Source organism: Seriola aureovittata, chromosome 14 (assembly GCF_021018895.1).
Source record: "Seriola aureovittata isolate HTS-2021-v1 ecotype China chromosome 14, ASM2101889v1, whole genome shotgun sequence".
Taxonomy (NCBI): domain Eukaryota; kingdom Metazoa; phylum Chordata; class Actinopteri; order Carangiformes; family Carangidae; genus Seriola; species Seriola aureovittata.
Window position 1 is genome coordinate 8,807,932 of NC_079377.1, and position 22,830 is coordinate 8,830,761.

A 22,830-nucleotide genomic window follows, 5' to 3' on the forward strand; every position below is an offset into this window, starting at 1 on the left:
ACAGAATTAGCTGGATGACTGAGCATGGCAGGCTGGAAGCCAAAGAGAATCTGACATAGGATAAAGTACCCATGCTGACTGCTATTCAGTTACTCACTGGCGAGAGAGGTCATTTTCACGCTCGATGTTCTCTGGTATGTTCCTGTAGGCTACATGTTGTCATGTCATCCTGCAGTGCTGTTTGAATACAAAAAAAAAAACTCACACGATGAAGACTTTCAATTGTCCCATTTTATCTGGTGGTTGAGAGGAAAGATTTTTTTTTTAAAAGGAGATTGAACAGAATTTGTGGTTTTCACCTTGTCACTGAAAGAAGTGGTTATTTTGTGTATTTTTGTTTTGTTGTACAGACATTTTGTAATAAAAAACAAGATAAAACACAGTGAACTGTTCAAAGAATGACCACATCTGCTGGAGAGCTTTTTTTTTTTTTTTTAATTGGGACGGAGAATGTTAAACAAAACCATATTGTCCTGAATGAGACCTAATACATGTGTATAACAGCAGTGATGAAATGAAGACGGCTGATGAGGAATAAATGAACTGCAGTGATCGCTTCTTATTACTCTGTGAAGCACTGGGAGGCAGGAGGAGTGAGCATGCACATTACCTTAATGTTTCAGTTATGCATTGCACAATCACATAATCAAACTGGCCATGAGATAGAAGAAGTGTAATGAGACTCATCCCGTTTCACACCAGAGGAAAGAAGCGATGAACGTGATGAAATGCAGCACAATGATACAGTGATTGGTCTAAGCCGACACAAGGAAAGAAATCAGTTGGCATCAGATTTTTTGACTATACCGAGAGTCCTGTACATCTTCACGAACCAAATAAAGTCTATGTAACACAAGAGAAGCATAATAAGATCACAACAAACTGTAGTGAAGCAGAAACCCCTTACACATCGATTCTAGGAGTCCTCAGAGATCCACAGTGTGAAGTAAGGCATCATATCTCCCTGTCAGAACAAAGTGCTGACAGCTAAGAAATCATCACAGATGGCTGGACTGCCTTTTTTTTCTCCTTTCTTTAAACAAAGAAAAATAATGTATAAGCATGCATTTACACCAGGTAGTATATCTCTATTGCTATTGTACACATACAATATACAACTGTACAGAAAAAGTTGGAAAGATAGTTGATTAAAAAATGTGCATGATTGACAATTTAAAAAAAGTTTCCCATTAAAATAGAAATGTTACTCCTGGTTCAGGCTAGATTTTGTTTTTGGTTTATGAAACAAAACATTTGGAAAGCAAACAAACAAAAGCTTTTTGTTGTGTATATTTACAATATGAACAAGGATGAAGAAAGACAATGTGCAAATCTGATTCCATGCAAGCCGTTGCATAATGTAGCTTAGGTGCTTGAGTGATATGAGTTAAAGGTGGGACCAGAAGAGAGAAAGGGGGGTGGGGGCTTCAATGAACGACTCTGCCCATTCTCCACCGCATTAAGTCGTCACACACACCTAAATAAGCTCGTCGCCAAACATACCAACCCACCAATCATGGAAATATTCACACTGGGAACATAAGATGAGAACCTAAGTTACAAAAAGTAGCATCTTAATTTAGACTAACTGGAATCTCTGATCTGTGAGATGAGATGAGATTTATAGTTTCCGACTGAGATATCCAGGTAACGTGCAACCCGACAACCTGTTCCAGCAATACACAGCACCGTGAGTATATTTCATCATCATTTACTGGGGGGTCACTGGGGGTGTGCACCGCAAAAATGTTTTTTTTTTTTTAGACTTTCTTCTAATTTTTTGTTTTTTTTCTGGTGAATTACTGGATGATTTCAAATAAATACAACAATCTGATCCAGAAACCACAGCTGTAATTAAATAAAATCAAGGTTATCTCCCTCTGCACCCTACCATGGTCTTTTACACAAAACGAATACTGATGTGTGAGAAATGCAACACTGTGTCCGTAGAACGACATTTCGGAACAAAAACTTAAGCAGAATCAAAATCAAGGTATCTTTTTCCATAAATGCCAACCTGACATTTCCTGAACGCCAACCAAAAAAACTAAAAGCATGAAGAAACTTGAATAATGTAACAAGTGCAATGTAATGAGGTCCATGTGCAAATTCACATAACTTGCAAAATTCACCATTTCATTGAGCAAAATGTGATGGATGGTGATGTCTTTGGGTGACGGTGATTACAGATGAGCTTTGACAGCACAAGCACTTAAAGACAAACGAAGGAAAGACGAGGAAAACAAACAAAGTAAATAGCATCCGCTTAGTCAGTCATGACTTTGACTGTTTTAAATTCGTTCCATCTTAATATGACATTAGTTAAAAAGGCAACCTGAAAGCAAACAAATAAATAAAAGGACTTGGCATTTAAAATGAGTGCAGTATCGTAAATACTGCAGCTCACTATTCATGTAACTACAGGGCTGAGGGTCGTGGACTCTGGGTGGGTCTCTGCAGCCTCTTGTCTTCAAACAGACAACGTGAGGGGTTAAGATAAAAATGTTTCAAAAGGAAACAATTTTCTGTAACTGAAAGGTGTGACACCACACTAAGGCAATGACGTTTACAAATGGGTGACAATGGGAGAGGAAATAAATACACAAACATCTTTTCTCCTTGACATAATAATTACAGGGCTTTCATTTTTTGGCTGGTGAGAAGGAAAGATGGAAGGGGGTGGGGCAGTGAGAGAAAATGCAGAGGCTGAAAAAAGTCCAGTGAAAATCTCTCTGCCCCTCCTCCTCCTCCTCCTATTCCCCTGCCGGCTGGGCAGTGTCTGTGCTCTGACCTGCTCAAAAACAAGACCAAAGACTTTTTCTGGTGGAGCCCGAGAGGCCAGAAGAGGGGGAGTGATGAAACCCATCGGTGTGGGCATTAACAGTCTTGCAGGGATGAGCAATTAGTGGTAATGTTTTGCCGACCCTGTGCCACCGGTAGCACCACACCCCAAAGGCCCAGTTTTATCATGACCTGTCTGCCTGGCCGAGGCAGATGGATGAGCAGCAGGAAAGATTACGGTGAGGAGGACGCAGCTGCATGGTATTTGACAAAGGCGATGGCTGCCAGCTCTTTGCAGAACTCCTCTAGCACGATCACCCCCTCCAGCAGAGTCATGTGGTCGATACTAAAAGAGGAAAAGACAGATTAAAAACTGCATCCACAAAAATAAACAGAAGATAAGTGCACCGATCCATGTGGAAGTCCGTACTTGATGCCCTCTGGCTCTAGACCTAATAATCTCTTCCTCACGAGCAGCAGTTTGGGTGTGAAGTCTGGGATGCGATGAATCCTCAACATGAGATCTCCCACCACCTAACACATGCAGGAACAGAGACAAATACCAAAACTCAACATCACTGCTTCAATCCCTGGGTTACGGTGCAACACCACGGCCCTGTTCAGACCTGGCATTAACATGTGTCTTCAGTGCTCCGATCACCAGCGGAGAGAAGAGAGTGGAGTAGGCAGTAGGCGGTCCTTCATTGTGGCCCAGGATGCATTTGCGTTCACACTTCTAAAAGAATGTGGCCACATGTGTCCCAGACCATCTCTGAATGTGGTCTGAGTGATCAGTTCTCAAATGTGTCCTCAATGCGTCTTGGGTGCATTCACACATGAACTTAGAGCTGTCCACTTGTGATCAGATCACCCGTGACAGATGTTAATGCCAGGTCTGAACATGACCCATGACTGTAATAATTACCACAAACAAAAGAGAACATCAACATGAAAATTAGCTGCTTCCACCAGCCTATTAACTGTTGTTTACACTGTGCCACTGGGACAGATTTCAAAGAAAAGGAATTGCAGTGATTCACAGAATAAGACAGTCAGAGAGGTGCTGTTCTTCCAGTCAGAAGCAGGTCGAGTAGCAGCATGCTCACGAGATTACTGGGAAATGAGTTTCAGAGAAACACTTGCCCTTAGTTTACACACAGGCCAACAGTTGTCTCAAACATGATTGTTTTACTTTTGTTGCACCAAACACTTTTGGAAATACAATACTACACCTGACAAAATAAACATCAAGCAAGACAAGGAAGAAACCTCAACACGCCCAGACAACTGCATGGCAGTGTCAGCTATCAGTGATGGATAAGATAACCAATGTCTAATCTAGACAGGAGTCTTACCCTGACAATGACAGAGAACAGAGACCTGCAGCCAGGGGCCAGGCTGATATAAGGGTCCAGCAGGTACTCGTGCAAGTGGGGGTGTGGTAACAAAGACAGCTTGGACAGCACAGCGGTCACCTGCAGGTTAACATCGTAGGGCTGGAAGACATAGGAGACATCAGACATAAACCTGTACACTGAGACAGGAAATGAACCGGGGACGAAGTGTGAAAAATGTGAGGAAATTTTAAAATCTGTCCATACAACATAAATGTGTGTAGAAACACGGGCATTAATAAATAACAGAATGCCTCACATTAGTCAGAAGGTGTTAATGAGAAACACGATAATTAATATAAACTCTCCCTTGAAGCATTTTGAAAATCAAATTAAATAGTTGATTTCCCAAAACGCACAGAAAACCTAAGAGCTGCCAAAAATTGCATTTTGTTTCTGAATCGCATTTAGTCGTCTTCATAGCTCCATTTAACATCATTTGTCAAATTATGTTTATCGCGAGCCTTCGTTATCTATGTTTTTTGTTTTTCACAAAATAGATGGCCTCTGCATAATCAGCAGCTCATTTTTCTCTTCACTTTGCATTAGTGGAATCAATTTTAAACATAAGAGTAACTCATTTACATTCAGCTGCACTGAACTGTTTTCTTGTGGCGAGAAATTACAGTTGTGTGTATGGGATCATTAAATCTGAGTGACAATCAGTTTGAATTGATCTGCTTCTTAAAAAACAAATAAGGATTTTTGGTTAAAATCAGTAAAAACAGAAATGCTGGCTCTCACTTAGTTTGACCTTAAATACAATTTTGTGCATGCAGAAAGCTTAATTCACTCACTGGAATCTGGTTGTGCATGTCAAGCTGGATCAACCAGTTTATCTCACAAAACCTTGCCTTGGAAACTTATCATCTGAGATTCACTGAGTTTGATAGGTCTTCATATTTCCATCAACTAAAAGGCAGTTTAATTTTTATTCAAATGGCGCTCCCTGCACAGCACAGTACCTGTTCTGTTTGCTTCATTTACTTTCTAGAGCCGATGGGGCATTTGTGATTTCCAAGAGATCGCTTTTACTGTGGGAGTCTTGCTATTCAGACTTGTGGACTAGTGGAGTGTATTCGATATTTCAACAGTAAAGCGTCCGGTTGTTCTGAACAATGCCAGTATTACTACGTATGTTTACTATATGGTGAATCAAACTGACCTGATCGAGGATGCGACCCATCCTGTCGAAAAGAACCTTGAGGAAATGGCCTTCAAAGAACGCAATGTCCAAGTTACATTTCTCAAGAGGCTTTGGATTTCCTCTCCAGTCCCACCGCTGGCAGACCCCACAATAGTCCCTGAACTGAGGGGAACAATTAAGCAAAAATAATTAGCAACAGTAGCTAAGAAGCTGCCTCGGAATTATTAATAAGGTAAAAACACAGCTAGGAAAAACTAAAACTTAATTTTCTCTTCAATGTTATTTGTCCAGTGTATCTGCAGCCTTACCTGTCTGTGTGCATCTCTGAGGTAGGTGTCATACCCTGTGCCTTCAACATGATACGATGACTTGGCCTCATCAGGCACCAAACACAGGAAACTGCATGAATAAAATTCTTAGTTAGAACTTTAAAGTGAAGGCAGGCTGAGCACCTCACATGTTGTACCATGAGCAGGACACTACACCTGTTGACAATCTTGTGGACCTCTGTCTTCCCGTCAGACTTAGCGTGGTCAGGACTCTGCTGTGGAGAGGAGCTGAGCCAATCAGAACCAGACAACCTGTTCTCTGGAGAGAGGTCGTCACCGAACAGTGGATCCTCCTCAAGGTCTCTGCACAAAAGGCACAGGTTCAGTAAAAATTACTTATTATTATTATTACTTATCAGATTTCAATGATTTCTTCATCCCTCAACACAATGCATAGCTTGGTCGAGAGACTCACTGGTTGCAATATTGTGAGCTATTTTATCTGTTCTAACATTTCAAACAGAGAGTTCAGAACTACATGGGCTGATAGTAATTTATAACACTATGGGTCTGTTGTATAATGTGGTAGACAGATTTTAAATTGAGTTTTTCTGGAAAGACGTGTGTTTGAAGATATACTTAACAAAAAATAAGCATACAAGAAAACTAATCAACTATAAATTTAGACATCTTGGGGGTTTATGTCTTATTGTGATTTTCATTCATCACATAAACCTAAGCAAGAATAAACAAGCAAATTATTTATCATTATGTTTCAGTCTCCCAAAAGTGACTTATAGTAGTAAGTGGCTGACATGCATTATCATGATCCCACTTAATCAGGACTCAAAAGAATCCCACCAGTTGAACAGACAGTAATGAATGATGCAGAGGAGGTGGCAGGACATCTGAAAAACACAGCTAGTTGATGCATTGACTTTATTTCAGCCGATGTGTGTCTGTGCAAAGGATTTTCCACAAAGTGCATGTAAAGCAGGCAGCTCAGCGAGGTCAAAGGTCAGACGCAGGTCCTTACACAGCATCATGGGGCTGGCCGTTCTCCAGGGGCTCCCGCTCCTCCTGCGGCTTGTTCTCCAGGTAGTTCCTCTCCTCCAGGCTCCGCAGCACCAAGCTGTGGAGGATGTGCTGGTTGGGCTTCTGGATCAGCTGCTCAAATAGCCGCAGTGTCATGATGCTGATCTGGGGACAAGGAAAAGATGAGGCTTAGCTCCCACTAAAAATCCATGGCAATATGCCAAGTCTTTGCTTTCTGTCAGAAAAGTAGGCAGGGGCTGCTTAAACATCAAAGAGATGATTCATCCCTCTTTTGTGTGGTGAAAATGTCTGCAATGGCTCTGCCAGATACTAATTAAAATTCATGTGCTTTTGGTTAATCATAAGATTCACTGGAACTCAGAATCTTTGAAGGGCAGATGGCCATTTGTACTTTTGAAAAAGAAAAAATTATAAATATTAATGCCAATGCCATCAAGAAAGGATGTACTAAAAAGTCTCATCAGCCAGACATAAATGATGTTAAACCTGAATAATAACAATTGTGTGAGAAGAACCTCATCTGACAGGTGGTCGCAGTGCTCAATCAGTCTGTGTCTGAGTGGATTCTGAGCGATAGTGGCTGGAGTCTCTGGCTCTCTCTCCTCCCCCAGCAGGAAGTAAACCATCTCCTGCAGCAGAGCCTCTGATGTCACCTGCCTGATGATCCTGTTCAGCAGGGCTGTGGAGGTCAGGATGCCCACCTCAGACCTACATGAACCCATAAACACACCACATGTGTAACTGAGCCATCACAACACATAACACACTGACAAGACTAATTTCAGCATAGGATGATTGATTGATGACTTACGTCTGCATAAGCTGTGGCTCCATCACAGACACAAAGAATCTCTCTCTCACTGCTTTTGCCATCACTACAGCTGCTGACTGAAAGACAGTGAAGAAAAACAAAAAATGTATTTCAGCCTTCTGTGGCTTTTAGATACAAAGCAACTTCTTTGGAGAGATTATTATTCTGTCAATTCTTAATACAATATGATGCATCGAAACACAGTGAGTCAACATTGGTTAAGGACCTTGTGAGCCTCCTTGATTAGTTGGTCACAGTAATCTAGCCACGACAGGAAGGAGATGAGAGCCCTCTTCCCTGTAAAGACAGCAGCGTCTTCCTTCAGGTTATATACATCGAGCCTGAAAGAAAGAGAGATAAAAATATGAAAGGTTTGAAACTACTCTTCAACTTTATCCATAGAGAATATCATTTGACAGAGGATGCTATTTAAAGGATACCTGCAAAGTCAAATTAAATCAAAACTTTAGATCATGACATATTTGAATCGTATGCAAGTGGCAGTTACAAATGATTGCACTGATCCTGATCATGTTGATAGACTTGTGTTTCTGGCAAATAATATGAGAAATTAGGTCGGACCGTTTGGCTTGACTATTGGTTCCATGTTTTACCTTGCTACATTTTTAGTTCAAAGCTGACGGAGCTCCCTCCTATTATCTGTGATGTGACTTTTTTTAGGCTTATTCATCATACTATGTGTTCTATGTTACTGTAGCACTTTGAGAGTTTTATTGAGAGCAAGGTAGAAGTGTGGGGTGTGTGTGTGTGGGGGGGAGAGAGAGAGAGAGAGAGAGAGAGAGAGAGAGAATTAGGATTATTTTGAATTTGTCTGATTTTTTGAAGTGACAGCCCTACAAGTGATTACACTTCTGATTTCATTAAATATGTGGTTTTCGGACATAAACACTAGAAAGATATTTACCCCCAGTTGACCGACTCCACTGTCTCAATGTCCAAGGGGTCCATGGACTGTGGCAGGGCTTTATAGAAGGAGACCAGCCTGTCAGTCAGAAGCTCACAGAGCTCGGTGTTTTCAGTTAAACACTTGGCAGCAGCCGGCTCTGGTAAACTGACCAACAACATCAGGCCTTCACACGCCTTCACCACTATTCGGCCATCCTGAATAAGGAATGGATGGATACAAAGGAGAACATGGGTTATGGATACCAACTTTGAACACACCAAAAGGAAAAGACATATAATACTTAACTTAAATCATGGGTTACTCACAGGGCTCTTTGTGAGGTTGAGCAGGGAGGTGACAAGATTGTAATTGCTGTTGTTATTGTTGTTGCTTGTTGGACTAGAGGTGGAGGCGGCAGCAGCAGCAGCAGCAGCCTGTGGCTCCTCTGGGCAGTCAGCCTGTTCCCCTGCTGGAGACTGACCAGTGTCTGGAGCCAAAACATCCTCCTTTACCTCCCCTGCTCTTTCAGGACTCTTGGTCTCTGGTCTCTTCAACTTGTTCTGCAAGTAAAATCACAAAATAATTTTGAAATCCTGTAAGGCTCTTGCTAGTAATACATACAGATGAATATTTATGACTGTGCAGCTCAACTTTTATTCCCGCTGGTGTCATAGCAACGCACCTCAAGGAAGAAGTTGACGAGGTATGGGTCCTGCTTCAGTTTGGCACAGACTATACAAAGGAACTGAATCTCTTCATTTTCTGTAGGAGCAGCCAGCACCTCCCCACACAGACGAACCAGTTTCTGACAGAGCAATGTCACAGCCACAGAAAAAAAAAGTTACAAATAAGTTACATAAGCTGTCCGTTAGTGGACCATTTTGAGGAGAAGAACTGTCAAAAACACACAGAAATCCAGACTGTAACACTTCTCACCTGTACGGGTCTGTGGACATTGATGTGCGGCAGGAGAGGCTGACGAATATGTGCTAGCAGCTTTGTGTAGAAGGTAAGCACCTGCTGCTTCATCCCCGGAGGACACTGATGGGAGATCATACAAACAGAATACGTTAGAATTTATTTGGGTGCTCCACCAAAACAGATGTGCCCTCTCTCCATGTGGAAATGCAACTCACAGTGCTGATTAACTGAAGAGTCTACCTAAATTGTGCATTCACATATAATCATTTGAATTCACTGTTGAACTTCAGCCAATTGCATACTTGAAGCTGCGTCCAGCTGTCCCAACCTCCGGGGGCTCAGTGGCCAAAATTAATTCTCAACCTTGATTTCTTTTAGATTTTCATCCAATATCACATATATAGGTACCATATCATGATATATTTATTTTCCTGGAGGTATAGTTCATGTAGTTACCAAAGTATGACTGTCTTACATCAGCCTTGCCCAAGGTGTAGAGAGTCTCCAGGATCTTATGGTGTAGGAGATACTCCATGCAGGGTCCTGTCTCTCCAGACTCCCTTTCCCCTTCCTCCTGGGTCAGGATGTCCAGCATCTGTTCCAGGTGAGATGGGATGTTGGTGTCTGTGACTGGAGCTTTGTCATCTAAAACACAGGGGAAAACACAGAAACATGTTTAAGAAACCTTTGCTTGTCCATGAGGTATAAACACAAGGGAAAAGGCCTCTCAACCTCAGCATAAAAGCTTCTGAACTTTTATCTGACCACTTCACCTGTGCAAAGCCAATTGTTTTCCTTTCTCTCTTTTTTTTTGCTCACATGCAAAAACAAAACTACTAAACTACATGGCTTCCATGTAACATTCATTTCACTTTTATTGTGACACACATGCTAAAAGTGGTGAGTTATTGACAACTGCCAAAATTTGCTTAACCCAGTACATGAAGGTAACATGAGAGAAAACAACAGTGCTATATTATGCACAAGCGGTTGAAACTGTGGATCACATCAGTTGAAATAAAATACCAATGTATGTATTGTGCTTAATCTAGCAAAGGACAAAATGCTAAAATGTGGTCAGTGATGCAAGAATAACAAGTGTGTGAAATTAGGTTTCTAAGATAAAAAACAACCACTTAACCACAAAATAACCTTATGATTTCTAAAAATCAACAATCATGCGGCCTGATGAAGGTCGAGCTGCTCAAAAGTTCGCCAGTGATACATGAAAACAAATCTGCTAATACTAGTGCTGATAATCCTCTAGCGGCTGTTCAGAGTGAATTTTGTTAAACTGCCCAAACTAAGAGAACTACAGCAAAGAAGTTGTTCAGAGTGAAGAATAAGAAAAGGAGACTTTCCTGGTCCAAACACGAAAAGAGGCACCGTCATAGAGAAGGGCTGCTTTAGTCCAGAGAGAATTGTTGAAGTATATTGCAAATTCAAGCAGCATGGCATTCCCAGCATACTTCTCAACTAGCCTTTCCATTTGGATTTTCTTTATAACCATTCCCTTTGCACTGCCTGAGCCCAGTGGTACTACATGAGTAAGTAATTAGTCAACCAATAGAAAATTTTATAATCAATGATAGTTGAGGAAAAATAGTAAATGTTAGTAATGCAGTTAAAACTTTAAAACACTGCCTTTTGCTTTCTTTTCAATTAAGTTTAAGGCAAATCTATAGGATCTGGAAACTAGTTATTATCATTATACATTATTTATCATCTTTAGTATACTGAATATTATCAGATTAAGTAATAGATGGATTAATCAACAGTGTATACATCATTATCTGTAACCATAGAACTGTTTCAAGTATGAACAACTTATGAACAGATCAGTTTCCTGCAAGTGTACACAAACTTTTGACTTGTGCCCTTGGTACAAAAGACATTAACATCTTTGAAGGCAATCAAGCTACTTCTGTTATGCTTATTCTTTCAGACTTTTCTTACCAGAAGTCTCAATGTAATAATGTGTAATGGCCTTCCAGTGATAGACAAAGTCCTCCTGCAGGGGCAGCGATGGGGCAAGCTGAAAAAGACAGATTATAAACATAAGCATATTTTATGTTTAAACTGCAGGCCCATAGAAACCCCACTAATTATAATGACAACATGTCTACATGTCTCAGTCATTTTAAGATTTCAAACAGAGACTGAGAAGACTGTTTGGAAGATGTGGGTCTTATGCTCAGGCTACTAGTTCCACATAACACCTTCTCATTTTTTAAATGGATCTAATGTACAAATTAACACACTGTTGTGAACCGAGACACAACAACTTTCAAAACGTGTAAAGATTAGGATAGGGTAAAAAATTTCACTTTCATGTGACATGGTCTACACTTATCGTTGCTCCTATCCTCATACGCTCCAATAAACTCCATGACAGAATAATTAGTTGGTATTAGACGTTTGCCTATCAACTCACATCTACGCCGTAAGTCAAAGGTTTTCGTCTATTGTTTGAAACCCCTAACAGGAGCAACTTGAGAACAGGTTTCAGACAGGTTACTACTGGTTTCTGACTAGTTAGCTAGCTAGGTAACGTCTAACATTAAGCTCTCCAAAAAGAGATGTGCGAAATGCTCCGTAGACTGGGGCTTTATTATTAACGTTAAAACTTTTGCGCAACATTAAAAAAGGGTGTCATGTCATTTCAACATCACTCCTTATGATAAAACCCTGCTATTTGAACGACATAGCTAACTAGCTAGCTACGACGTTAGCTTAGCTTCTTGAAGCGGTTATCAGCTGACGTCGGGGGCTAACTAGCTCAGTTTGTGAAGCTACATTTAACACAGATGACTCGCTGCAATTAAGAAAATTGTAATGGGTAAGTATGTTAGTTAGGATCGCAAGTGAGTAGACAAACAAACACACTTATAGGTATACAGTAGCTAACAAGAAAAAAAAATACAAATTGAAAACACAAACACAAAACGCTAACATTCGCTTATGCTAATTAGTTAGCTCGCTAGTTAGCAACGTATCCCTAATGCTGACGTTATGATATGTTGATGTCTGGTCGACCAAAGGCCCCTTCTAACCTAAATAGATACTACACAAAAGCAAGCCAATGGACAGACATATATTTTTGGTTAACACTCACCGCTTCCACGGCATGCTGGAGAATGGACGTAAATTTGGAGAACATTTTGTTCTTCGACTGGACTAGTTTCTCCCGAGAAGACCTAGAGAATTCCTCTATCTTCTTCTTCCTGTTGCTACCGCCTCGATCCAGATTGGAGGTTTCATATAATGACCCTTGTAACGAAAGAATAAATGTGAGCAATAAAACCGTAACACGTTGCTGGCCACACGACTTCACGGGCCTGGCACAACCACTGTAAACAAGACGTCTACAGACTCAAGTAACGTATGCTCACTTTGGACACGGTGGCACTTCCCTCGCCAAACGCTACTCTTCAGAACCACCAGGGGGCGCAGGAACACAAGACACTGCCTTATAATTACTGACAGCGATCGATGCATACAAATGGAGACAGCAACCAATACACTCAATGTGGGACGATGATCAATATCTTCAGCATGGAAACGAGGATCAATAAGCCCACTTCAAATGTATAAGCAAGTATGGGATTCCGATAACCGAGAAATATAAATTATCCCGAAAATCTCAGTGAGCTGGGAAATCAACTGATTATCTTCCCACATGATGCACTGATTTGGGTTATATCTCAGAATTCCCAGTTTTTCTCACAATAGGGTGGAGGTTACGCTTGCTTAAAGTGTCACTGCTTTTCGGAAAAAAAGTTAAGGAATCCACGTGATGAAGAGATTGCCAAATATTTTTTCAAAGCAGCCAGGTTAACGGGGGGGAAATGAAAAGCAACATTCATTGCTCCAGAGCGCCTGTCAACTTTACGATTTAGCCCAACTACCACGTCCAGAACAGCACAGTCATCCCAGACAAAAAAGTAGGCTAGCCGGTTTAAGATTTAGGTGACCTGACAGCAGCTGCAGGCGAGGAATTTCAAAAATTAGTTAATTTATAAATCCGCTATTCTGTGATATTATGTTCAAATATGGAAATAAACTTGTTGGAAAATAAGAAGGATGCTGTCTGTTCCAGGACACGCCCTGTCGCTGGGAAAGTGCTCTCTCCATCGCGCAGCCTAGTCTAGTCTCCCAAATCGCAGGCTGTATGTTTCCCTGCGTTTAATCCCATTAGATGACAGCCAAAAACTTAAAGCATAGATAATATCAGACTGTCAACCGGTCTTTTCCCTCTTCTTCTAAACTGCAGCGGGGCATCTCCTCCTGATAATCTCGGCAAAGAAAGAGAAGCTCTACCTACCAGGCATGTCTGCTAGAGGTGAGTATCTTTTGCCGCAGAAGCCTTCATAACAATACATATAAAGGAGAAAAGTCTCTTAATTTTGGGAGTGGAGTGGGGTCTTGGTTCAAGGATGGATGCAATGGAGAAGAGAGCCCATTTGCGTCGTCTTTCGGAGGATCAGGCTCTGATAATGGCTCTGTTATTCTAAGTAGGTTACACCGGTGCATAGCTGGAACTACAGCTTCCACTGCTGCAGCCTTTTCTAGACAACTTATTTTCTTGTTATGAATACTATGCATTGTGATTCAACCTATAAATAGATTACACTTTTTTTTTTTTTTTTTTTTTTTTTTTTTTAAATCCCAGCAGTGATAATAGACCTCCTCTGACTGCTGTTCCTTTTGACATTTCATATTGTCTTTAATCAGGGATGGTGCATATCATTAGTTGAAAGCTGCACTCACTCTAATTGTTGCCTAAATGAATGCTGTTGCTGGAGGACTGCATATTCTGCACATTCCTAACTGACTGGTTGTGATACAATGGAGTTGTGAAATTTGATGATGACTTCTTTCAAGTGTTGAGCTGGAGAGGGGTCAAAACAAGTGGGAGTACAATCTTTTTGGAAAGAAATGCAAACTATTTTTTGGTGCAACAATCTCACCCTGTCTGAGTTGAGGAGATTTTTTAATTTCCTGTTGAGTATAAAACAAACTGATACCTGCAAACAGTGCAGGTGAACCATGTTTGTTCCCATCAGCTGGGCTTTTGTGCTGTCCTGGATCTGTGTCAGGTGACTGTGTTCTCTGGCAGAGGAGATAAAGAGCCTCCAGCTGCTATAGGTTAAGATCAGACGGGCTGACTGACTGATTGAGATCTGGATAAAAGCAGAGGTTACAATATTATCATGACCTCAAGGTTATTATTGTGTTAAATCTGCAGCTGGATTCATCTCTATGGGCCTGATCCTGTTATTGGGTAAAACATAAGCCTTTTATAAAGCAGCTCTAGCTGTACAGTATGTCGCTCTTCTTCAGGCTCAGTATGGCTGAGCATATGTAGCAAGATGGCTTTGAACTCCCCCTGTCACTGATGTGGCCTACTGTATCTGTCCTCCATGGCTGCTGGTCGAGATTGATGGAACTCAGAGCCCCCCTTGACAGCCCCCCTGTGGTACATGGATCTGATTAGCACGCTTAAGCCCCTGCAAACAGCTATCAATATTCATGATAAGTAACTACCCCACACCCTACAGTTGTCCGATAGTGAAGTGCCAATTATCTCTATGTTGGTTAGATGAATGAGGCAATATTCATTAATTATCGCAGATAAATCAGGCACATTGTCACAAATACAAATGTTTGTAAGAATTTGTCAAATCAAATACGTATTTGTCATGGGCCAACCTGAGCCAATGCTTGTTCAGTTGCACTGGTCATTTATGTACTTTAGAAGCTTAATTTCTTTTATTTTCACAATATTTAACAAGGGTGCATAAAGTATTTTTGTAATAAGATAATGATTGAAAATATTTTTTGATTAGTCCATTGACAGAATCACACATATTTTGATTGTCACAAAATTTTCCACTTTTGTGAACACAATGGGCTAAAGAAATTTCTGATGGAATTTTCTGACATTTTATGGACGAACAGATTGAGAAAAGAATCACAAGTTGCAGCTTTAAAGGAGCTATTTGTACGTTTTGCTATTGCTATTGCTACATAGCCAGCGTTAGCATTTACAGCCAACATTACCGGTCTAGAGGAAACGTTGCAATTCAGCATCAAACTTCATTCCTTTCCTCGCCAAGAGCTGTCTCCAGTGATGGAAAACTACACCAATGTTAACTCTTGTTTCTATCACATACTTTCTTCTATTGAAGTTCGCATTCTAATCAGCTAGCCCCATCCACTTTCATCACTTTCCAATAGTGAGTCATTGAAGCCTCCAAACTACTTCTTGTATCTTCTTGAACTTAATGGACATGATCCTGCAACTTTTATGAATGTTCTAGTAGCACCCATCAAAAAATATAGGCAAGAAAAACATGTTCAAGGCAATTGATTTTGTTCCCACAGTATGCAGGAAGTGAAAAAACAATGGCTGAAATGTCTCCACTTTCCCCTCTCAGTATACATTTATGTTTACCAGTGACCTTCTCAGTTGTCCAGCGAGCATCAGCCATTACTGTGCTCTCAGTCTTGCAGTCGCCTACCCCCCACCCTTTCATCGGCATAGGGCCATCAGCTTTTACCTTGGTAGTGATGCCCCTCCATTAGTCACCCCACCTTATAATACACCCTTGCGGCCATACTACTTTATCTGGGCTTTTCAGTGTCATCATATTTCCTGTGCTGTTTTTTTTTTTGTCTGGAATCTCTTAACATGATTTTATAAAAACCTTTATTATCCTGGGGTTGTTGACAGAGTGCATACTATATATTATTTCAAGCAGTGCAGTCACTTTCATTTCTACCTATGAGCTGCTCAGTGTGAGTGTGCTGCTCATGGCTATTGAGCAGAGAGGTTAAGTGCATTGTTCAAGGTCACCCCAGTAATGCCATGTGAGGGATGGCGGGGCGGTTCTCATCAAATCCCTCCATCCACAGTACATTCTCGCTCTTGGTGTGGGAAACCTCCCACAGTTTTGCCATTTAGCATAATCTCCTCATTTGTTTTTATAGCTGAATGTTTTGTTACTGCTAATGCTTTTGGTTCTTCACTGTTTTGGTTAGCTTTGTGGGAGAATTTATTGTTCAACTTGGTCCATTTAAGCTGGTTGTCGCTGCTCCACTGGAGAAACTTAAAGCAACATGTTGGACGGCAGAGTGCTCACATATGTGGGTCAGTGTTATTCATTCAGGTTTCTGCTACTCCTGGGCTGTTGTAGAAGTTGGTCATATTTTATATTAGATTTTATAGACCTCTTTGAAGGCATTGTTGTGAAGTAGTAAAGTGGACTGAATTTATGCATTTTAGGTCTTTCCTATCTTCCTAATGAAACTTTAAACAAGGTTTCAGTGTCGAAACGTGTAATGTTTAAGCCTGTGATCAAACTCAATATCAATAAAAGCTATTTTATTTTCTGAAAAACAATTATTATGTCATTCCGTTATTTTCATGTAGATTTGGTCATGGTTATGCTCTGTTTTTTCCCCATCTTCAACAGACCAGATTATTGATGTGATTTATTTTCTTCCAGTAATCAGATCTTTAATTAATCGTTGCATTTGGATGTGTAGATAGCTTTAAATGACCAGCACCAAAGAGAGTCCCCCCTGCCCCCAACACCTGGTACCTCTCCAGTTTTGCCTCACTCTGACTTCCTTCTCCGCCCCGCCCTTTCCTTGAGCAGGGTTAGCACATCTTGAACACTGTACCTGTTACACTGCAGTGCAATCTGGATGATCAATGGTGGATGAAAAAGGAGGCATGGCTCCATTCTGCAGTAACCCAATCTGATGCCTCTTCCTTATCCGACCACTGGAGAGGGCTGCTCATGCTCCAGCAGCACGACCCTCTGCATCAGCACTTTTATCTCTCTCTCTCTCTCTCTCTCTCTCTCTCTCTCTCACTGTGTGTGTGTGTGTATACTATATGTCGCGTAGGAGGATTGGTGTGCACGCGCATGCATGTGTCCTGGCAAAAGCCTGAATAATTAATGAGCAGGGGAAGGAGTGAAAGTGCTGCCGGACGGGACGGTGTGTGTGGGAGTGTGTAGAGATGGGGGAGAGGAATTCAGAGAGGCAGCAGCCTGGCTACGATGGGCTCTGCAACTACGCCCAAAAAATCACCTCCTGCTTCGGACTGGATGGTAAGACAAGGCAAACATGAAGAGCAGGGGGGTGTGTTTCTGCTAGTGTGGAGCAGGATGCAGAAACGGCAGAGGCTATGAGAAACATTCAGGATGTATTTTGTGTGCGATGCGAATTTGTCTGTGTGCAGAGGCAGCAGTCTTGTTTTACGAGCATGTATGTGTTGATTTGCGAGTGTGTGGGTAGTTGAGTCAAAGCTACCACAGAGTGGATGACGATTGGAGGGCAGTGCCTCACTGCAGCAGAGTAGCATGTCCTTAGGTACACCCAGGTCCATGTGTCTGCATGTGTGGGTGTAGGTGAACCTAAATCAGTTAAGTACTGCATCGATGTAAATTGTAAACTAAGGCAGCTGAGCTCCAGCCATCCTGTCCTTGTGCACCCTCTCAGACAAAGAGGAAATTCATTAAATCTGAAGTGCAGGCCAAGCCCGACATCTCAGACAAAAAGGATATTTTGTGCTTTGTCATTGTCTGCTGTGCTTTTCATCATATCTACTTACCTCATTTGGTGGGGGAAAGTAGATAGCTGTAATTACCCTTATCTGTTTGATGAATATTAGATGTCATGGAGAGTTTTTTTTTTGTTATTAATCTGTGTATATGCCAGAGCCAGTGCTGTCTTTTCAGTGCCAGTTTTTATGTTTTCATGAAACCATAATGTTTCTGCTTGTTTTCAAACATACCTTTGGGGTTATGTTGTTTTTGTTGAGTTTGCTCAGATTCTCGTAAATTTTCACCTCCCACCATAACAATTTGATGACTCAAAAATTACCTCATACTTATCTCACATTTCTGAGGAGGGTCAATATATCTTTGACTCAAGAAAGATCATCCAGGTCATGAGACTCAAGAAATACTGCTTATAAAAATTCAAAGGCTAGATTTTGGTTATATGGATTTGGCTTGTTAAGATGACGTTCTGGAAATTTTTGCAGAAACAAATCCATCCCAACATTAGATGCTTTGAAGATTAAGAACTCAGAACATGGCTTCTTACTAAGTTACATATTCCAAAATCCTATTGCTTCATCCAGCGATTTTATCGGATAATAGAGAGCCACTGCTGGCATTTCCACCCCAGTGCTGATGTAGTCACACCATCTTTTATTTTGCAGGATCCTGCTGATCATTAACAGTGGGTTTGTGCATTGTTGGCCATTGCAATGACCTTGCTGGTTTCTGACCTCCTAAAGGACTGGCAGACTTCCAAGGCAATCTACCCTGAAAGTATGTCTTGGCTCACTGTGATGCTGTACACTGATATGCATCCATTCATCTGCCTTTCTGTACCTGAATCCACCTGAACGAAAATAACATTTCACACAAAACCACCTTGTGTGAACAGAATGGGATCCAGATGCATCTAAAACGTTCTCAGAAAAGATCTGGTTGTTTATTGTCACGTACTTTGATGTAAATTGTGACTGTCAAGGTCTGACAGATTCTCAACATCATTGGACAGATGCGAAAAAAAAACAGAGCAGTGATGGGGATGCACATGGGTCACATCAGGTATAGAGACTCCCACCATACACTGGGCCAACCTGATGTAGAGCTACCTAACCCCACCCAGAAGATAATCATAGGCTCGACGTCAGCCCTAAGCTGCTTAAGGCACCAGGCTGGTTATGCTGAAGACACTCGCAGTGTAAGCTTCTTTCTATGTGTCTCACTCTGCTCTACCTGCAGCGGAGTGCTTTGTAATACCTGCTGCCTGATGTTTGGTGTCTCCACCTCAAGGTGGACATCAGTGTTCCTCTTCTTACATCTGCTGCACATCTGAGGTGACAGGTGGAGGGATCCTAACAGGAGGAGTTTCCACCAGAGGCCTCACTGGATATTGCCATGGTTTAATGATGAGCTGCTGTGAAGTTTCCCGTCAAGCTCTGGCTCCTTTGCTTCTGTTTTGTGCCTCTATGAACACCCCTCATTCTACATGACTGAAGACAACTGGATTTTAGAGCAGGTGTGAGCTCGATCCTGGCTGACGTCTACTTGCTGTGCTTCACCCTTTTCTGTGGGACGGTGGAAGGGGAGGAAGCCACCATGCCCACTCTGCCCAATCTCAACAGCCTTGGCAAGCTGTGCAGCTCCAGCCGCAGTCACAGTGTCGACCGCGTCCGGGTGAAGCGCAAGAGCTCGGTCAAGCGCATGTCCATTATTGAGGATGGGCATGTGGCTGAGGTCCTGTACCTCATTCCCAAACAGTACATGGAGCAGCTGCCCTACCTCAACCCAAACGATTATTACCTAAGTGAGAGGCTGAACGATGTCGCTACAGGTAGGACCAGAGAAAAGATGCATCTAGATCTATCCGTGTAAAACACTTTTTTACCCATCTTCCATTGCAGCCATCCATCCTAGCTGTGGCTAACATCAGTCAGCTTTAGTGATGATTGCTTATTCAATGAGTAATAAAAACGGACCATTAAAATGGATTCAATGCTAGAAAATTGTTCTACCTTTTGACACTTTGGACACTTTAATTAAAGTTACATTCCATTTTATTATTTCTTTCCTCTTTTCCTTTCCTTCTCTTCTACTTTCCCCCCTTCAACAGTCATTTGTTAACACCATGAGAAAATTCTGTTTTAGTCCCGTACTGCAGTTCGGCTGCTCTGCTTTGAACTCTCTTTGCGAGTAGGTGTCTGCAAGTGAATTGATTAGTTGATGCTCAGAGATAACTTGATTTTAATTGGATGACAGTAAGTGATTACACGTCTTGTGGCTTTTCACATCTGACCTGTGTGCATGTGTGAAAGCTCCCATGCACAAGTTACACAACCAAACCTCCCGACGCCAAAAAGTCCTACTAAAAATGTTTGTAAAAGTCAGGAAATTAATCACCATGCTCTCCATAGTTATATAATGCAAACCCATATGCAAGGGCAGACCTACTGGACTATGCCAAGCAACAGTACATGACGAAGCGACTTGGTGGCTTACATCAGGATTACAATATGGGCATGAGGACAAGTTGAGATTTCAGACCTTATGTAGCCTCTGACTGCATGCCAGACACAGTAGTAAAATCATCATTGCTTGGCACTAAGCTGTTTGCAAATGCTGCAGACAACAGCACCTTCTATTTTAGAGCTAAAGTTTGATTTTGACTTTTAGCCCTGGTTCAAGGAAGGTTTGTCTCTGCAAACTGACCCCGGGGTCAAAGATCACAGAAGTCAAGGCTTATTGTAGCCCCTACATTTCCTCAGTGACAGCTAAAATCAATCAAACAGTGACAGTGACAGTTGATTGCTGCTGATATTCAGCGAGTTCTGTAGAGGCCAAGTCTGGGTCATTTCACTGCTGCTTTAAATTTTTTGGACAGGAAAAATTCTTCCATGACTCTTCTGAGACCCAGTATCAGTAAAAAAAAGAAATAATGGGTCTCAAGTGAGTTTGCAAGAATTTCAAACTCACAAAGAAACAATAGTCGTCATTTTATTCACCCCGAACCTTTTCTTTACCATGTTAGTGTTGAGACATCAGCCCCAACAAAGCTGCAACATTGTGTTCACTCTTTCCATACTGTAAACAATGCTGCATTATTTCACCAGCTGAGTGCTTTTGAATATGAGTGGCAATGATTCTGCTCCACAATTATCCAGTGAGCATTTGATGTTACCACAAAGAAACATTTCACATGACAATAAGTCAGCAGACCAAGCTTCCTGTTGGGTTGTGGATAGGAAAACATGCTCTTTATGTTTGTAGATTTTTTAAATTTAAAATGCAATGTTTTTAATTGGTAGGTTCTTGTGAAAACACATTTCTGTTTGCTCAAAGTAGCTGCAAAACAGGAATGTTAATGTAGCCTGTGTGAAATGCACTATGAAGGAGTGAACCTGGTAGCCCAGGATTGCTGTTTAAATGGTTCTCACTGTTTTGTAACCCATTTTAAAATAGAAACAAGCTGGTGAAGTGCTTGTCATTATCCAGAGACAGAAAGGCAGGTCTGCCTATGCTCCGAAAGAGTTGAGAAGTTCATCTTTGTTATTAGTATTTACTGACAGCTACGTTATGTGTCTGTTGGACCTGCAAATCATCATCCAGTGCATAGGATGTGTAGCTAAGAGTGTTGACACATATAGGTTCTGTATGCAATTTTGTGTGCGTCTGTATGTAGAGTCTGGCATCCGTCAATCCTAATTTTAATTAATGTGATAAATGTGTAGTATATCCACACAAACCACTGTTGTTTACTGTAAATGTGACCTTTTGCATTATAATGTCAGTCTGGTTTTACAACCCAATGCAATAGTCTATAACTGTAGATCAAATGGCTTTTATTGCTGTCTATGAAATACACATGCTATGTGATAACCGTGCTTAATGTCAGTGATATGAGGGCTGTGCTGTCTAAAGCTCCCTGGTCAGGTTATTAATGGACGGTCAGACATGGATCATCCATAGGTGAGCCAAATACAGTAGAAACCTTTCATCCATTGATAATAGGCTTTGCTACTCAGGAATTGCTCTTGGCAGGCCTTATGTGGCATGAATGTCCAGTAGCTCCTACAGTGATTATTAAATAGGCAAGATGATAATAGGTCCATTGCACACAGTAACAGGCCATCTTTATGTTGCATTTAGCTGTTAGTAGCCACACTGTAAAACTCTAATTTTCTTAAGTAGGTGGTTTTTGACCAAACACAGCATTTGGAAAACATTTTTTTTTTTTTTTTAAAAAAACACTCAAATCCTCAGTCATCACAAACTCATGACATATTTCCCTCCCTTCATAATAAAAAAGGGCGTAGTGCTGAAGAAACGTCCGCTAACTATTTATACCGTTTGCCTCACAGGCATGTCGCCATCGCCTGATGAGAGGAAAACGCCCCTGTGGTATCTGATGCACATTGATGGGTATCCAGCAGGTGGCACAGTTGACACTGCAGTGGATGAATGCATGCTGAATGCATAATGCGCTGCATGCATCAGCAATTACAGAGGTGGTGCTGATGCAAAACTAACCCCCCTCTCTCTCAGCCATAGAAAGAAACAGTGAGGTTCCAGCATGGGACACATGGATCAGTGACTGTGTGGTCACCAGTATCTGCTGGTGTGACATGGCTGAGTTACTTATGAAATCATATTTCATTTCAAACATTGTATTGGTTGATGTTATTTGCTCCCTAAGAGGCAAATACAGAGCTTTATTAACACGTTATACTGTAGAGCACTGTCTCAGTTAGTTAGTCAGTTAGTGTTAGGGAGTAGCAGTACGGTTACAATTTATGCTATACTAAAACAGTGTGATATCCCAAGCAACAAAATAAAAAAAATAAAAGTGATTTGCATTCATTTTTCATGCTGCAAATGTTTTTTTTTTTTTATCCCCCTTGCAGATGGGAAACTTGCTTATGCTTTGCAACATTCTTATGATAGAGTAAACTCTCTAAAGCAGAGTTTACAAGT

The 22,830-nt window shown here is 41.3% G+C and overlaps 2 protein-coding genes across 11 annotated transcripts in view; one reads left to right on the top strand and one right to left on the bottom strand.

Moving 5' to 3' along the window:
• Positions 1–213: 213 nt before the first annotated feature.
• On the bottom strand, positions 214–12,711 carry fhip2a (FHF complex subunit HOOK interacting protein 2). Its single transcript, XM_056395827.1, has 17 exons — positions 12,402–12,711; positions 11,243–11,321; positions 9,762–9,931; positions 9,302–9,406; positions 9,048–9,170; positions 8,692–8,925; positions 8,384–8,580; positions 7,685–7,799; positions 7,459–7,535; positions 7,163–7,355; positions 6,628–6,791; positions 5,808–5,954; positions 5,631–5,721; positions 5,341–5,484; positions 4,137–4,277; positions 3,212–3,315; positions 214–3,127 (listed from the first exon to the last, which is right to left on the bottom strand). Exons 1-17 carry the CDS (start codon positions 12,444–12,446, stop codon positions 3,016–3,018), a joined length of 2,241 nt encoding a protein of 746 aa, XP_056251802.1. The 5' UTR covers positions 12,447–12,711; the 3' UTR covers positions 214–3,015.
• Positions 12,101–22,830, top strand: part of ablim1a (actin binding LIM protein 1a) — a 40,970-nt gene continuing 30,240 nt past the window's right edge. For 2 of the 10 annotated variants that reach the window (XR_008829589.1, XR_008829590.1), the window contains exon 1: positions 17,169–17,409. Coding sequence is in view for 8 of the 10 variants with exons in the window: in XM_056395815.1 (XP_056251790.1) it covers positions 17,319–17,409 (91 nt within the window). In the remaining 2 variants the exon portion in view is untranslated. Of the gene's footprint in view, positions 12,126–12,868; positions 12,885–13,559; positions 13,629–17,168; positions 17,410–22,830 lie in introns of those variants that run through there. The other 8 variants (XM_056395821.1, XM_056395822.1, XM_056395816.1 and 5 more) reach the window with 7 other exon arrangements.

Bases quoted from the DNA above. Each gene is read 5' to 3' on its own strand.
- fhip2a (XM_056395827.1), bottom strand. From the start codon at position 12,446: ATGTTCTCCAAATTTACGTCCATTCTCCAGCATGCCGTGGAAGCG. The intron at 9,407-9,761 runs GTAAGACAGTCA...ATCTCCCATCAG, and splicing joins ACACCTTGGGCAAGGCTGAT to TGTCCTCCGGGGATGAAGCA. The intron at 5,955-6,627 runs GTAAGGACCTGC...CCTTTTGTGCAG, and splicing joins GGCCAGCCCCATGATGCTGT to AGACCTTGAGGAGGATCCAC.